This window comes from Plectropomus leopardus, chromosome 6 (genome assembly GCF_026936395.1).
Source record: "Plectropomus leopardus strain MGB_pleo_1.0 chromosome 6, ASM2693639v1, whole genome shotgun sequence".
NCBI lineage: Eukaryota > Metazoa > Chordata > Actinopteri > Perciformes > Serranidae > Plectropomus > Plectropomus leopardus.
Genome location: NC_142181.1, coordinates 13,667,919 through 13,685,153, shown reverse-complemented (window position 1 = coordinate 13,685,153; position 17,235 = coordinate 13,667,919). Strand labels below are relative to the sequence as shown.

At 38.8% G+C, this 17,235-nt stretch overlaps 1 protein-coding gene across 1 annotated transcript in view; it reads left to right on the top strand.

Annotated features, from left to right (window-relative positions):
• Positions 1–1,342: 1,342 nt before the first annotated feature.
• The window catches only part of egfem1 (EGF-like and EMI domain containing 1), a 67,141-nt gene continuing 51,248 nt past the window's right edge, over positions 1,343–17,235 (top strand). Inside the window, exons 1-4 of the mRNA XM_042486634.2 lie at positions 1,343–1,643; positions 2,723–2,857; positions 3,431–3,540; positions 3,777–3,881. Of these exons, the coding sequence (XP_042342568.2) occupies positions 1,564–1,643; positions 2,723–2,857; positions 3,431–3,540; positions 3,777–3,881 (430 nt within the window). The 5' untranslated portion in view covers positions 1,343–1,563. The remainder of the gene's footprint in view (positions 1,644–2,722; positions 2,858–3,430; positions 3,541–3,776; positions 3,882–17,235) is intronic.

Here is a 17,235-nt window from a genome sequence, read left to right as displayed (position 1 = left end):
AATCTCTTGGTTTTGTTTGAAATTTTTTTTTGTGTCTTTTTGAATCTCTTTGCAGTCTTCTAATCTCTTTGAGCTGCTTTACGTCTCTTTGAAGTCATTTTGTGTCTCACCATGGTTAGTTGTGGCTCTTCATAGTCATTTTACATCTCTGTGGTCATTTTAACTATCTTTGTGCTCACTTTTAGTCTCTTTGAAGTCAAATTGTGTGTCTTTATGGTAATTTTGAAAGTCTTTGTAGTCCGTGAAGCCTCTTTGTAGGTGGTTTGCATCTCTCTGTAGTTATTTTGAGTGTCTCTGTAGTTGATTCCTGTCTCTTTGAAGTTATATTGTGTTGCTGAGTAGTCATTTTACATCTCTTTGTAGTAATTTGTAATATCTTTTTAGTTGCTTTGGGTTTGTTTGCAGTTAATTTTTGTCTTTTTGGTAATTTTGAATCTCTTTGCAGTCCTCGTCATCTCTTTGTAGCTGCTTTACATCTCTTTGTAGTCATTTTGTGTCTCTTCATGATAATTTATGTCTCTTCATAATCATTTTACATCTCTCTTGTCAAATTAAATCTCGTACTTGCTTTCCATCTCTCTGAAGTATGTGGGGGGAAGTCTGTGTCTTCATGCTCATTTTGAATCTCTTTGTCTGTGTAATCTCTTTGCAGCTGTTTTGCACCTCACAGTCGATTTGTGTTTCTTTATAGTTGTGTAACAGTTATTTGTGGTCATTTAGGCTTTTTGTAGTTGGTTTGCATCTCTTTGTTCTCATTTTGTGTCCCTCTGTGCCCAGTAGGCACAGGTCTTGTGCCCCTGGTCTTGTGCCCAGTAGATCTGTTCAGTAATTCATCTATGCTTGCATCATCTTGTGAACCTTCAACATATTCAAAGCACATGTTCTACACATGCACGACTTGATATTGCTGATCTACCCACTTAATTGTGGATTTCATTAACTTTACTTCAATAATTCATATTTTAAGTACTCTTAATACTCGTTTTTAAACATAGAATTCATTAAACAATATATTTAGAAAACCTTTTGTGAGAATTTAGTTTTTGATATACCTACAACAATATGTAGGCTATTTAGTCAAGGGATCAATTTGTTTATTTATTTATTTTCTTATTTAACCTTTATTTAATCAATAAAGTCTCATTGAAATTATGGATCTTCTTTTCCAGAAAGACATGGCCAAAACATGCAGCATGAATAAAAACACAGACAGAAAACACAAAAAGAGACTAAATGAAATAACATAAGCTTTAAGCCAGCCTGGATGGTGAATGGACAGGTTGGTGTCGCTGGGGTTTAGGGAGGTGGCCCCTGGGTGACTGTGGGTGGTGCGTTTTCTCGGAGCCATTCAAAGGCTGCAATTGACGTGAACAAGTCGTCCTCCTGCTCAACCAGTGAAGGGGAAATCAGGTCTGGATCTCTGGAAATATCACCTGAACACAAACAGCAAGTTTTGAGTCATGTCTCGTGGCGGACCTCCATCATTGTCAGGATGCTCTTAATTTGATGGATTTAGAGGCTGCGCCGATTGATTACATCTCTCCGTGTCTGTAACTGGCTGAAATGATGTTCCCAGATATTTTGTGTGTGATATTATTCGGCACTGTACACATCGTATCATCTTTGGAGCTACAACTTGGCATGTAAGTGAAGGTTTTTAAATTTTATATCAACTGTTTTTAATTTGCATTAGATTTTATTGAATGAACGGGTGAGTATGAGTTTTATATTTAGCCTACATGTTTCACAATAAGATACCAACATATCACCATATGCCACTATTTTATTTTATTTTATTTTTTTTACAAAGACGGTTATGCTCACAGTCCACATTTCACACGTTGTTTTTTATTTTTTTTTAACTTTTGTCTGTTACTTTATATTGTACTCTGTTCAATACCCACTAGGCGTCGCTCTTTCAGGTCCCCTATGAGGATGAATGTCTGTTTTATAGTACTGTTGAAATGTGCTTCTGCATAATAGCTTCAATAGTTTTTGTGTAGTCCTCCAACAAAGCTCTACCAATTTAAATAGACTGGACTGAAGGAACAGTTTTCATTACAGGAGAAGCTAAATGCTTCCTCTAATAAACTTCAGGCTGCTCTGTATTGAAGCCAGATGTGGAGAAAGACACTTCTGGATAGTTGAGGATACCTGCACTGACAACACATGCAGATACACACTGCTCATCACTGAGTGCTGTACAGTGCAAACCTCGGGATTGTGTAAGGACCTTGTACACATCAGTGCATACATGCAGGCACAGGTAAACAAATCTGGAGAAGAAAAAAACGTAAGTTCCCGTGGTATTTAATTGGTTGTTTATGGGATGCTGTGTTCAAATCATGTCTGTATTTTCTGGATCTTATTTAAGCATACTGCACCAAACAGGAAGCTGTAGATTTGTTGACAAACAATGTGTCCATGGTGAGCTGATGTTCATGCACCTGAACATGTGTAGAACGAGAGGAAGATCATGTCTGTTGGAATGCACACATACACACATACACACATACATACACACATACACACACACATACACACCTCTCATCTCAGTTAACCAACATGCAACACTGTAAAATGAAGTAGGCCTCCTCACCTGCGGCTCTTGAAAGTCATTGTAACAGTTAATAATGTTTTCCAATTTTTATTGTTATTTTTTAAATATATTTTTGACTGCATCTATCAATGTCTTTCTTGTTTTTGTGTTTCCCATGCACAGGCCAAATGTTTGTGCTGACCAGGAAATGTCCATGTTGGGGGCCCGTCAACCTTGTGTCCAGGCTTTTACACGCATGGTTAAGGTGTGGAAACAGGGCTGTACCAGCCACAGTTGGTGTATGGGCTATGAGAGAAGGTAAGATGCACAACTATTGGTGCAAAATCAATCAGGCTATCTTATTATTATATATCTTACAGCTGCAGTAAACCTAGTTGTGATGGACTGTTTTACTCTTACTTGCTCATTAACCCATTTCATAACTTTGAATTTTCTCTCTTTTTGCCTACTCTGTGGGATTGGAGATCATAATCTAAGAACCACAATACTGATTCACCTTTATCTGAATAAGAAACATTGCAGCTTTGAATATGCAAAACTGGTCTCATTCTGAAAATGACTGTTAATTTAAAATAACAATAGTCCTATACAACTGTCAATGTTTTCCCATCATGACACACTGAGATACTCTTGAAATGTAGGAGACCAATAACTATTTTAAGTTACAATGTGCTGAAAAAAATTAAAGGGACAGTTCATTCCCAAGATCAAAAATGCAAAATTTCTGCTTACCTGTAGTGCTCTAGATTGTTTTGATGTAGATTTTGGTGTAAGTGCTAGAGATACTGGCTGTTAATAATATGTATAAACTTATAATGTTACTTCCAGAAAATCCTATCATGTGACTGTAACAGAATTTCTCCTCCTCAGGACAGCATACTACACAGTGTACCGGCAGTTGTACAGCATGGATTTGCACACAGTGTATAAGTGTTGCCCTGGCTGGACTCAGAAGGGTGAAGAGATGGGCTGTTTGCACAGTGAGTAATAACATTATACACACATACTGTAGGTATCATGTAGGTCTAATTTTCATACTGCTGTGAAGCTGTTGCATACATCAATTTGATATTTATTACAATGGTTGATCTGGAAAAATGCCAGTCACATTAATCAGAAATAAAGTCAGCCTGCTGAGTAGAGGCAGTGCTCCATCATCCATACATAGAAATGCACATATACATCAGCAGCCTTATATGATATGATATATCTGCAGGGGTGTGTGATGCCAGTACATGTTTCAATGGGGGCCAGTGTGCAGAGACTGAAGACCAGATATGTCAGTGTCCACTGGGCTTCAAAGGGATGCGGTGCCAATATGGTAAGTTTTTATTCCCATCTGTTAAAAAGAGTCGACCATGTTAATAAATCTGCAAATGCCATTGCCTTGCATTGCAGGAATTCATATACAGTATACAGCAATAAGACTAGTGCAGCTCAGTGAGCCTGTGAACGAAACTATATTCTCAGAGGATAACATGCTGTTTAAGCTTTAATAGGCCCAGTTCAGACGTTATGCTTTCACTTTGCAAGAGCAGAACGGGCCTGTCGTGAAGCTGTGATTGGATGAGGCCACTCTGTGAGGGGTCTCTAGGTAGTTAAAGGTAGAAGAAGTGCTCTCTGGGAGAAATGGTTTCCTTTGAAGGCTAGAGCCTGGAGTGCTGTGGCTAACCCAGCTGAGCCTCCACTCAATAAAAACTGTATGTTAATGAGCATATATGCAGTTCTGCTTTCATATGGCTGGGAAAGCAAAACCCTATTTAGTAACCTTTGACTACCTTTGATTACCAAAATTAGTTTAAAGGAATAGTTCAACAATAATTCAAACACTAATTAATATGTTTTTTTTTGAAATATGGAAATACAGTTATTTAGTGGAACGTTAGATAACAAGACTGATACCACTTGTATATCTGTACGCTTAATATGAAGCCTTTATCAGCGACTTTTCTGTAACATCATCTTGAGTTTACATAGACCTACATACAAGCAGCATGCTGAATCAATTCATTAAAATGAACATTTATAATTGTGATTAATGTAAACTTACAGGAGGTACTCATTGAAGAGAGGTTTTGTGGATCGTGCAGCACCAGCTGTCAAACGTGCACATACTATATAGTGTCACAGAGAAACTGGCACGATATTTTGCAAGAAGTATTAAAACTTAAAATGTTCTATACAAAACTTTACATGCATCAACTTGAAGGAATAAATACTGTGAAAACAGTCACTCTGCCCATCATATTAGATATGAATGTGGCTTATCTAAACCTCATCTTATCTCTTAATTGTATTAAATACCCAAATGCTTACTAACTTGAGAATATACAATGACAGAAAAGTCCTGTATTTGAGGAAATCCCTTAGAAAGAGAAAAACAAACGGGACGTAATGCCCCATAGCCTCAGGTTCAGACTTTTAAATAAGGCTTTTCCCCCTACTGAACAGTCTTGACTTGCACAGCAGAAACCAAGGATCTACCATCGTCAATGGTAAAAACGTACAGTTACTTTTATACAAAACTTGGTTGTCCCTCTTGTCTCTGAGCGTTGTCTCGTCAGTGTGTTTTTCTGCTGCTCAAACCCCTCTGCTCTACGTCAACACACAAACAGGAGGATGGTTGTTAGTGTTTTGAAGGAGTCCTGCTGAGACAGAGTGGTGAACAGAGGATATTTGCTTCCTACCCCCCACATGCTTAGACACACACACACACTCACACACACACACACACACACACACACACACACACACACACACACACACACACACACACACTGCAGAGTTTCTCCAGGGCTTTTAAGCAGTTCTTCCTCTTGCTCAGACATTTCACAGGAACGTGTCGTTGTTTGTTAGAGGCAGCTCTCCCGTGTGTTTTGACTTGGGCTGTTTGGTTTTCACACATCACAATGACACACAGGGAACAGATAGAGATATTAGATGTTATCAGAATTCCTCTAGGTTTCTCTTCCTCTCGTGAACATCCTGTGCTTCGAACTCATCTCGCATTTTGTAAAACGTTTTTCCTTCTCTCATCTCTCGAGACAGATTTATCCCCACTGCACTGCCAGAATCATTATACAAGGAGAGAGCCAGCCAAGCGCCTGTGTTCAGCCAGGTTCCCTCACTGAACCTCTGCTCGGTGCAGAGACATATAGACCAATAATCCTGTGTTTTAAGGGTCTGAGTCCAGGTGTTACATTATTGTAGATGGATTCCTTTTAAGGCCCAGTCATAGTTAACATTTGATTTGTTGTATTTCTTTCAATCCACAGTGATTCAAAAGAAAGTCTAATCAGTCTATTGGCGAGATTTGACTATAGTCACAGATACTTCTGTCTAAACTGCATCTGTTATTAAAAAGGCAACATATGCTTTTGCCATGCTTGAACTGGAGTTAATACTAAGGTTTACAATATAATGTAAGACTACAGCTCATGACAGTATTTTGCAGAGGAGTAATGATGCCATTCAAGTTTGTTCCTTAACTGCTAAAACAATTACAAGGATACACAGAGCTTTTTGGAAATTTGGAAAACTCATCTGTTAAATCGTGAGAGCATGTGAAAACTGACCCTGGTAGTTTGATCGAGGACTTTCTGTTAACATACAGGGTGTTGAGCAATTGTAGGACACTAGCATTATGTTAAACATGAAATGCAAGAACTTGTTCAGCCCATAACTGAGATTGTAAGGAACTAAAATTCTATGTTGATAAAGCAGCCAAACATATAAGCACAGTACATGGTAAATTTACATATACTGTAAAAAATAATGGACATAGCTATACCGTGACAACACTCATGGTTTATGGACTTCGTTTTGAAGCCGTGAGTGCGGCATTTCGGCTTTGCCATCTTGGATTTTAGAGCCAGAAATACCATATAATAGCATAACTGGCACTGTGGAGGAGTGAGAGGTTGATCTGACTGAGAAGTCAAGGACACTATCTGCAGACAGCCTGCCACTCAGAGTGACCTGCCCTTAATTATGCATAACGTTAAACCTCAGTAATATGTAAATGGTACAGAATTAGCTATAGAGACAAAAACTATTTTTGTACCAGGCTGTAAACATGTTTATTTCTGCTGTAAAGTTGGGCATTATAACATGGGTGTCTAAGGGGAGCCAGCCTAAAGGAGCCATTCAAAGAACTGCAGTTTTTGGTGCTTTGGTGTTGGCTTCATTTTTATTAGCTGTGGAGGCTGCCGTTTGGGTAAATATGAGAAATAACATACTGTTTTGAACCATGGACTACATCCCATAAAGGAAGGCACAAGTCTGACTTTTCCCTATACGTTATGGGTGAAACCTTTGTAGTTAAAACTCACTGGAAAGCAGATGAATTTGTTTTTTGTATGTTAATGCTTCACCAGTAAATGGAGCAATGGGCCATTCACAAAAAAAAAAATTCCTCAATGGACAAAATTAAACTTGCTGTGTGCACAAATGATATTAGCCATGTATTGAACATCCCTGCATCACATAATTATCAAGAGATACTGCAACTCTAGCTCAACCTGGGAACCTGGATATCTGTGCGTGCACACTGATCCACAGCAGTCTCACCCGGGAATCCTCTCCATTATTAGATTTGCATCTTGAGCTTCAACATTCCACAGTGACGGAATTATTACTGTCCTCTATGTGATTCATGAATAATGGAGAAAAAGCAGGTACTGTAGAGAGGCAGGAATGTTGACCACTGCAGATTTATCTTGGAGTAATAAGTTAAAGGCAACAGGACTGCAACTGTTTGGACATGAAGATGTTTCACAGGGCTTCAACAGATTTATTATATGATGTTTCCTGCATATTTTTATGCTTTACCATGTGCTCTGAATCTGACTGCATGTAATGGCTGTTGGAGCGTGTAAGTGTTTGGCATTTCTGTCTTTCTTTCGGTTTCCTGGTCAATTTTCTGGTTGTTGGTCCATCTGCCAATTAGCCTGCCTCTCAGTTTGTGTATAATATAAACTGCACCTGTGCTGAACATTTCCTCAAAAGAAGAACTTTATTATGTTGAATTGTCATAGTATTGTATTTGAGCATTTGTTTGGGTTTATCCCAAATTGAAACCTCCGTTGCTGAAAAATGCAGATCCTTAAATGGCCATTTGAGTCCGACTCCAACAGTCAGTCCCCATAGACACCCATGTTAAAACTTTAAAAAAAAAAAAGGGTAACCATGGCATTTCTTGGGGGCGCGTCATGTAGGCTTCATTACAGATTGTGTCTGTATACATCTCCTCAACCTATTTTTGTTCGCTCCAATATATCCAATTAATGTTGTTTTTATCTTCAGCAGGCAGCTGTTTTTAGGAAAAAAATACCACACAGTACTATATAATGCACAAAGAAAAACAATGTTAGCAATAGCTGGTGAACATAGTGGAGCATGTAATGAGACAGTTGGTGGAGACAAAAAACCAAAGCCGAAAGACAAGTGAATGTTGGACTGAGGTTTGTCAGGTGGACAGAAACAGGACTCCAAGTATATACTCATGTTGCTCTATAAATGCTAAAAGGAACTGCAACTGTTTGGTACTAAGTGTCTTGTTTACAGCTTGTTTCCAAAAATGCTAAAATAACAGATGGTGCTTAGCCTAAATTGGAAATAAGTATATGAAATGTGTTTGTTGCTGACAGCTTCATGCATTTTTTGGATCACTAGTGGCAAATGATCACTGACTATCGCTATTAACACTCATGGTGCTTCAGATACTAGATAATTCACAAAGATGAAGGATGAGAGGGAATGTTTCAGATATATCAGGCATATCTGCCTTGCCTTTTCAGCACAGTTCACCACAGTTAGACTTCAGCAGAGGGACAATGCACACTGAGAGCTGTGTTAAAGCACAGTCTGGCTCTGGTAATAGTTCAAACTAGAATCTGTGCTCTGCTCCTTCGCCCTTCCTTTCAGCACTCATAATCAATTGGCCTCTTGAGCGATTCTCTCTTTGGTATCGCTGCCAAGTTGTGGTGGTAGAGCCCACTGAGCATTGTGGGAGCCGACCGGCCACCTGCTTCCAATCTCTGATATGAGACAGAAGGCACCGTCTATGGAAATGTATGTCAGCCACTGACACCAAGGCCGTGGTGTTGACACTGTGAGGTAATAAACAGCCTGGACAAAGCCCAAGCATGTGCTGAGACACTGGAGCCTGCTCTGTAATCGTTGCATTGACTCCTGCTTGTGAATGCCACTCTGTCTCACTCCATTAAGCCTTCGATTAGGCTTTGCTTTGGTTAAATTGGCGCATGGGTCTGCATAAAATTAAGAGAGCACAGGCACATAACAGTGCGAGGACAGAAACCATCTGGTCCTCACTAAAGAGGCCTGGCTGTTTTCAGAGCACTTTGTTGTAGAGTGGTCACGGATTGTGCCTGGGACTGGATCCTGTTGCATCCTGGTTTTTGCTATGTAATGAGATGGCTAATGACATCAGCTGATATTAGGAAAAACAGGGGTTATTTTTGTTGTGATGACACAGTATTAGAAACTAGAAGCAACTACAAGAACCTTTTGACTTTGGGGGAAACTAGATTTTTTTTCTTTCGAACATCCACACACTTAGATGCAATTATCTAAACCAATAAAAGTGCTGTGGACAGTGTTATTACCAAGTGTCCACTCTGGGGAACACTGAAGAGAGTTTACAGTTGTTGCAATGCAAATCACATTTCCTCACATGGGAATCATCTTTCTTCATATGAACTCAAGTGTTTAATCCCCAGGACCTTGGGCTGTCTCCCATATAGGCTTGGTGGCCTTCCCCATTAAATTAAGCACACCTGTCTTTGTCCATATATGTAAAACTCTGTACATGTGTTTGTGCATGTGTGTGTTTAGTCGTGCTTATAGTTGGAGAGTGTAGCATTTATTTGTGCATCTGTTTTGGGGCATTGAAACTTGGTTGAGAAATATTCGCAGTTAATCGATGCATTGAGAGGGGGTTAAAGATGAGTGGGCATTTTTTAACATAACATTAACCTCTTTGTTAGCATGCAAGTTGCTGTAACATTCACCTTCATAGCTAGAAAAAAGAAGACTTACAGTTTTCAGGAGATGCTTGACTTTTGAAGACGCTTGACTTTTTTGACGTCTTGCTGGCGTACCTATAAGCCTGTCACGGGTGTTCAAACTGTCAGAGTGACAACACTTGGCTTATCACCAAGTTTAAATGTCCTTGTTTGAGGATAACTAATAATGTTGATGCATAATGAATTAGGGTGGATTTCTATTTATTAATTTATGGGCTTTTGGGATTTTTAGGGTAATGGTATAGAAAAACAAAGCATTCGAATATTGAGGTGGACATTGATTACCATGGCAATGATTAAAGGTTCACAGCCTTCATGTCAGCCTTAAATAAACGACAATGTGTTTGCTTCTATTGGATAAAATATTGAAAGCAGGTTCTTCTTGAAAGATACCTTCTTAAATCCTTCATGTAATGATTTTAACACGGTAGCAGCCATCTGTGACACTATCTCAGTTTATAGTAGACTGGGATGTGGTCAGGACTCAGGGGTGGCCTCAGGGAGAGTGAGTGGCTCCTTAGTAGGTAGCTGTAGGGAGAATGAGGTGATTAAAACACTTTGGGAAAAGATGCTGACTCAGAGCTCTGGGTTTAAGTCGTCAGGGCATTCCTACTCTTCAGGGGCATAGGTTTCATTGCAACATTGTGGAAGATGCATATGAAACAGGGGGTTAGGGGATCCTTCACCAGAAAATTTTGAGAAGTAAATACTTAATTTCTTGCATACTGGTGAATTTTTATACACTAGTTTAGGCTGCCAGTGTCTTTAATTTTGTCAAAATAAGTAATGGAAGTCCTCTTCTACTTCCTTCTTTTTTATGGGGGGGATGAGATCACATATTCTAAATATTGAGGGGGATGTGTCTCCTGCATCTATGTCTTTGTTCCTGTTCCTGTGAACATTATCATGCCCCAAACATTGCGTAGAGCTGTGTCACACTATAACATATCTCTGCTGAAGCTGGGGGTATAGTGACCAGGATTCACCCTTTGTACACTACTGTGTCCAGATTTTAAGTAGGCAGATTTGGGTTTCCTGAATTAGGCCTATCTTTTGCTCAATTCTCAGAATAATTTAAGACATGTGCTTCTGAACTCCCTTTGAATGTTGCTTAAAAATATTTGCATCTTGGGAAAACTCTGGAAAAATGATATGGTAATGTCCTCCTTAAATGAATCTTCAGTCTCTTTTTGATCTCCTCTCTTCTGCTGCTTTGTCTTAGTCAGTAATATCATACATCCCTGCATGTGACTCTCTGTATTGGACAGAGGGGAAAATCTGTCCTGAATTCATTTTACTGGTATGGCTGCTCCTGCATTGAACCCTAACTACAGAGCCTGTGAATGAATCTAAAATGGAAAGAGACCATATTTTCTTTCAGATTTCTGGAAGTAATTAAGCTCAAAGATGCAGTCAAGTCAAAATTTCAAGGTGTGGTTACAACACGCAAAATAAATACACAACCCAGATTCATTTAGGTGAAAACTGTGGCATTAAACCCAATTACGACATGAAAAACAGAACATAAAAGATGATGTCTTAGTAATTCCTGTGGTCGGTCGCTTTACTTTAGGGAATAGTGATGTCTTTTACAAGTTTGGAATGATCCTTCCACCTTGAGTTAACTAACATACCATGCGTACAGTTTATCCTCTCAGAGTCTTTCCATGCAGTTATTTCCACTGCAGAGCTCCAGGCCAATTATAAGTGTTATGTTTTGACTCCTGAGTAACACGAGTCTACTGAACATATATTTCCCTCTGTATTTCCTTGTCAGACAAATGGGTACATGTATACTACTGACTGTTAAAATTCCAGGCTAAACACTATCAACAACTGAGGTGAGGACATAATCGCATTTGTAATAACATTTATGCACCAAAATCACTTGGTCTTAACACTGTTTAATCCTGGATACTGGACCCTAATCGAAAGGACCAGTTAACATATAAAAGGTCTTGAATTTTGTCAAAAGTGTGCAGCAGACTGTGTTTTGAATTAAGATATGATGGGAACCATATGTCTGTAATGACGGCTGGCCTTACTGTTTGTTTTGGTCTTGTTTCAAAGATTTCTTTAACCAAAATGTAGTCACTGTAGAAGTGTGGATGTCATGATGATCCTTATTTTCATAAAGAACTGCAGTGCAGACCTCATGATTACCTCTGACAGGTTGGTCTTTGCTTTGGCTAGCAGCTCTCCCGTTCTGTTTATTAGAGGTTAACGAAAAGGTTCACTGAAAACTATATTAACAATGTAAGCCTTCAGAGATGAACAAATCCCTTTAAAGTTGGCTGGACTGGCGTAATTTGAACTTAATCGTTGAATAATCAGTACTTTTCTTCTTAGACATTTTCTTTGGACACCCAGGATTGTACATGAGCAAAAAAATGCAAAGATATTACTTAAGGCAATCATTTATGGTAATGATCAGCTGTTGAAATCAGACTTAAAGCTGCTGCAGCTTCTGGCAGAATACGTCAGACCTTACGGTAGGAGAACAGCCTTACTGAACCACTGCATTTAGTTTAAACATTACACTAACAATTACCAAAAAATGTCTCTCAAATGTAGTTTGTCTTTTTTTTAACCATGCCTCAGAGATCTTTTGCCATACTGGAAATAGTAGATAGATTTTGAAGTTCAAACTTTTTTCTCTAGAAAAAGTTAAAGGCCAGGTGGCTCATTGTTCCAACCAAAGCTGCTGAGAGAAAAGTACAATAACATATTGTTTTTTTCCACATGCAATGTCAGCCAGAGCTGTTCCACTTTCGGTGTTATTATTATTTTTATTACAGACAGGAAACTGAACTCTAAAGTTTTGTGACTAATAGTAAATCCACCACACGGACAGGTTGAGGATGTCCAGGATTGACAAGGAGAGGATGTATCATAGTTCAGTAGATGATAAAGACGTTGGATATTTTGTGTGACTCTTCCTGTAGATAAATATAAGTCTGTCTAGAAAAACATTACGAGCAGTACTCACTTGTCATTTGCTAACAATGTTTTCTTTAAGCCCTGTGTACCTTCCTGTTTTCATTCTTTAAGTCTGCTATTGACTGTGTGGATGTATGAATCATATCCAAGAAACAGGCTTGAAGGTAGCTCTCCTGGCAGGAGTACAGCCTGGGCAATGCTAGTGCTACACGCTTAGCATAGCTATTGGAGGAAGAAGCTCATTAGAGCCCTAATGGCTGCCATATGGCACGACGGTTCTCTCACACTAAACAAGCAAACCCTCATCTCTCCAAATGCATCAAGGAACCATTGTTTACCAGGTTAATGCTGAGGGCTGGGGCTAATGGTCTGTGTGATTGTGCTCCCAAACCACACTTTGAGATTCCTACAGTAGCAGTGGAGAACTTTTAGATTATTGCAGCGTTTGCATTAGGAAACCAAAGGGAGGTCACTGGTGGGGATCAGTCTTCTCTACTTTACCAGAGACTATTGATAATAGCCTTTGAGAAATATAAAGAATCATAGACTTCTTTTCACTTTTATCAGTCAGAACCTTGGATAAATATCTGACTTTTGGACCAATAGTGCAGCTTTTTGGCTACAGAAAAAGAGAGTGAATGTGATTGTTTTTCAGTGTGAGCTTTTTGGAGTAGCTTTTTTTAACATTATTTGCTCTTTTTAGAACATGCTGTTTTTCTCTTTTGTTTTGTGGAAGACTCATATTAACCTGAGCTAGCTTATTTTCATTTTGGGGTAAACTATGGCTTTGACAGGCACCCCCAACATGCATCAGGGGAACTGCTTAATGGTCAAATTTATGACAATGGTAAATAATATCAAAGCTGTCTAAATGCGTACATGTGTTAGACGATGTTTCTCAGAATTGACTTAGATGTTGTTTCTAGGTTAGCTCTGTCTAGTCTGAGGTTAAAATCAATTTTTAATGGTTATTTTTACAGAGCATTTTTTGCTATGAGATGCCAACTCGTCCCATAGTTGCTGAGCATGAGGCGTTTAAATCTACAGCCACGTTTCATGCTTTCTGTGGAATGCATCTTCTTTCCTATCTACTGGCGAATGACTTTTCCAGATGTAGAAGTTGACAGAGGCTTTTATGGCGATAAAGGGCAAAAGGTTAGACTTTTAGGGTGTCCAGGTGTTGTTTCAGAATACATTTGTTCATTAATTACTTAAATCTGGAAGGATCAGCTCACTCACAGACTTAAGGGTTATCAAGACTGCGTGATTAATAGCTGTGCAGACTAATGTGAACATCCCAGTGACTTCACCCTCACAATGTTCATGTGTGAGTAGACACTATCTTGCACTTCATCGTAACCAGACTCCTCAGCTGGTGTGTCACAGTCCAAAATTGGGTCGTGGGTCCATTCTGAATGGACTGCAAGTGACTTGTGAACATGTCAAGTATTTAGATAAACACACTTTATTTTGAAGTACAGTGAATTTTCAGTACAGAGCTTATATTTTGAAGTGCAATTTCTATTTATTCTTGCAAAACATTTTATTCCTTTGTGTTCTAAGCCAAGGTGTTGTTCACATTTTGTGAAGTAAAATTGAATATGTGATCATTTATTTAATGTATGGACCTTGAATTTATGACTAAGGAAAAATCTGGACCCCATGGCTGGACCAATTTGGAACCACTGTTACAAACATCATTGAATCTCTTGAATGGAGTACCATCTCAGGTGTTATATTGGCCATGTTTTTGTTTTTTTTTTTTTTATCAGTTCATGACGCTTACTATAATTTTACTGTAATATTAATATTGCATACTTAAGACTAAAATTGTGTGGTGATCACTACAGTTCTGTTTAGGACTGGAAACCACCTTAGAATATTCAGTTCTCGTGCCAAGTGATGCATTTTACTGAAGCTTATGGCTTTAGTGTGCAACCTTTATCCAAAGACTAAAAGTGTCTGCTTACAACAGCACCCAGTTGTCATCATCAAGTCATTTGTTGGGGATAAAATTAGATTTTATTGATGCCATAAAAATAACTAAAGAGGGGAAATATGGGCACAGCAAGTGACGAAATTGTCCCACTAAGACTGTCTCAGCACAAACTCTACAGTCTCTGAAATTCCCCATTATATTACAGCATAAATTTTGTGTTGAAGGGGCAAATGGGAAACATGTGAGCTGCTAGTGTGAAGGCGTACAAGCATGCGACCATGTGTACCAAAATGTGCAGGATTACTGTTTCATAGACACTGCAGGGAGAAGAGAGTGAGAAATGTAGTTTTTCCATAATGCCAGTTCCCCTCTTGATCAAATTGTGAGTCAAACATTAGATCTATGTCTCTTCACTCTATTACTGTGTGCTTGGATGATCTAATGGCAGCTAGTATTCTTCCCATAGATTCGTGTTTAAAGCCATGATTGATTGTATCCCTTTCTCAAGCTGTCTATTTCATTCAATGCAACTGAAAACATCTTGAAAACAGTCTCACTTTTGTCTTGTCTTTCCTCTGAGCTGGTTGTTGAAGGTCCTTTTCCTCTCCATGACAGGTTTCTTAAAGCTCCTCAGCTGTCTAAGAACAACCTCTGACCTTTGGTTGGTTCACAGGATCTTGTTTTTTTTCCTTTTTTTTAACAGCACTTGATGGACCTTTCTTTTTTTTCATCTTAATTACTTTAAATCTGTCATTGTAGCCAACTTTTGTCCCAAGATGAATGTTGGATTAAATCTGAGTTTATAGAAATAAGCATATCTGAAGTTGTGCAGCGCATGAAAATATAGCTTGCGATAACAGAGCAAAGTTACAGTGTTTGAGGTGTTTGCTGCTGTAGCAGTGTATTCATTGGCTTCAGTGTAGCTGATGAATAATAAATAATCATAATAAACAATGAGTTTCGTTGCTCTGCATTTTCATCTTGTAGATTACAATGATGAATGCGTCACTGGCTGTGATAAGGTCAAAGAAGTATTCAAAGAACTGATGGAGCAAAGGAAATGGGAGATGGAAGTGAGCCTGTCACATATTCAGGTGCGATATCTCAGCATTGCAATATTACAGCTCATGGCCAAACCACAGTGATTTCACAGCCTTATTAGCTGGCTCTGCTGCAATAGTCCCTCTGATGTTCAAAAGAGCAGTCAAAGGATATTTCCTGTTATGACAGCTCTCACTTGACCCCCTGTGGTTTATTTGGAGAGTGGATGTTGCAATATCAAATGTCTTTTACTTTTGGTAATGTGTCATTTTTAGTTGAAGAAAAAAGCTTTAAGAATCAATAGAGACATGGGTTTATTAGATGAGCATTGCAGACTCTCTTCTTAGACATAGATAAGTTGTTTGGTAAGTTGCATTCCTCTTTTATGTCCATTTGTCACAGTAGAAATGTGGGAATAGAAGCTTAGAAAATGTTGGAAAAATGAATAATTCCTGCCAGAGAATCAATTTCCATCTAGAAAGGAATAAACAGTAAATCTCTTCAGGTTTGAGTATCACTTCCGACCACTGTGGTCTGAGATCCTTCCACATTCATTGAACAGCGTTGAGAGACATGCCTTGCAGCTGAGGCCTGCTGATTCAGTTATTGATCTTGACTTTCTTTGCCTTATGTTTCTAACATGAGGAAAATGGACACATGGTCGAAGGTTTGTTGATTTATTTAATGTCAAAGTACTTCAAATAGTTTTTTGCACAGGGAGGATGAGTGTTGGTCCTTGGAGAAATTTGACCGGGGAGGTACTGTACTGTGGGGGACAAGTAATGTCAATAACACCTAATGAGATAAGCAGGATTAGGGACTTTGTGGCTGATGTTTGTCTGAAGAGAGCACAAGAACATCCAAGCAGCTGTCTGTTCTCTCCGTTTCCTGATGGGAGACCATTATCACCACCATTCATAAACCAACAGGAGACCAACACTTTCCATTCAACTCAGAGAAATGAATTTAAAAGATACAATTGTGTTTCAGGATTATATCTAAGACATTTTTTTTTTATAAAACTGCACAAATAAAGCATGCATCAGAAAAAGACTGAGTTAAAAAGTAATAAAGTAGACAGATGTGTGTCCAAAATGTATTAACGAATAACTCGGTGTTGAGGTAAGTGGTATGTGTCATCTGTCCCGTCAGTCCATCAGTGAGATGAAGATTGATCATCCAGATATATAGGTACAAGGCTTAGAGGCCACATGAGGAAATCCAGTCTGGTTATTGAGGAAAAGACAGCAGGTGTTGGGTATCAGAGGACTTGAAACCAAAAACCTGAACCAAATGGTCTGGTTCAGTTCAGTTCAATTTAGTTAACTTTGTTACACATAAGCTAGTTATTAGAAGTTATTTTTGCATTTTCATTGTCAAAGGTTATGGGTGGTGCCAATAGAACCTCTTCATTCTTTCCTGTTTTTTTGTCAAGGTGTCTAACCCACCGATCCAGTACTAAAAGATGGAGCTAGAAATACTGTAGTCCGTTGACTAGGAGTATAAAACACAAGTTTCATCATGATATGAAACTATATCTATTCTTTGGACAATGGTATATTTGCTTACAGCACAAGGTCTGTGGCGATACAGTTTCGATTTGATTTAGTTCGGGGCCCTGCGATCAGTATGAGACAATATCAGAAAAATCCTTACTGTCTTTTTCGTGGCTGCGTGCCATTGTCTGCCTGGCGCCAGGCCGCTAGCAG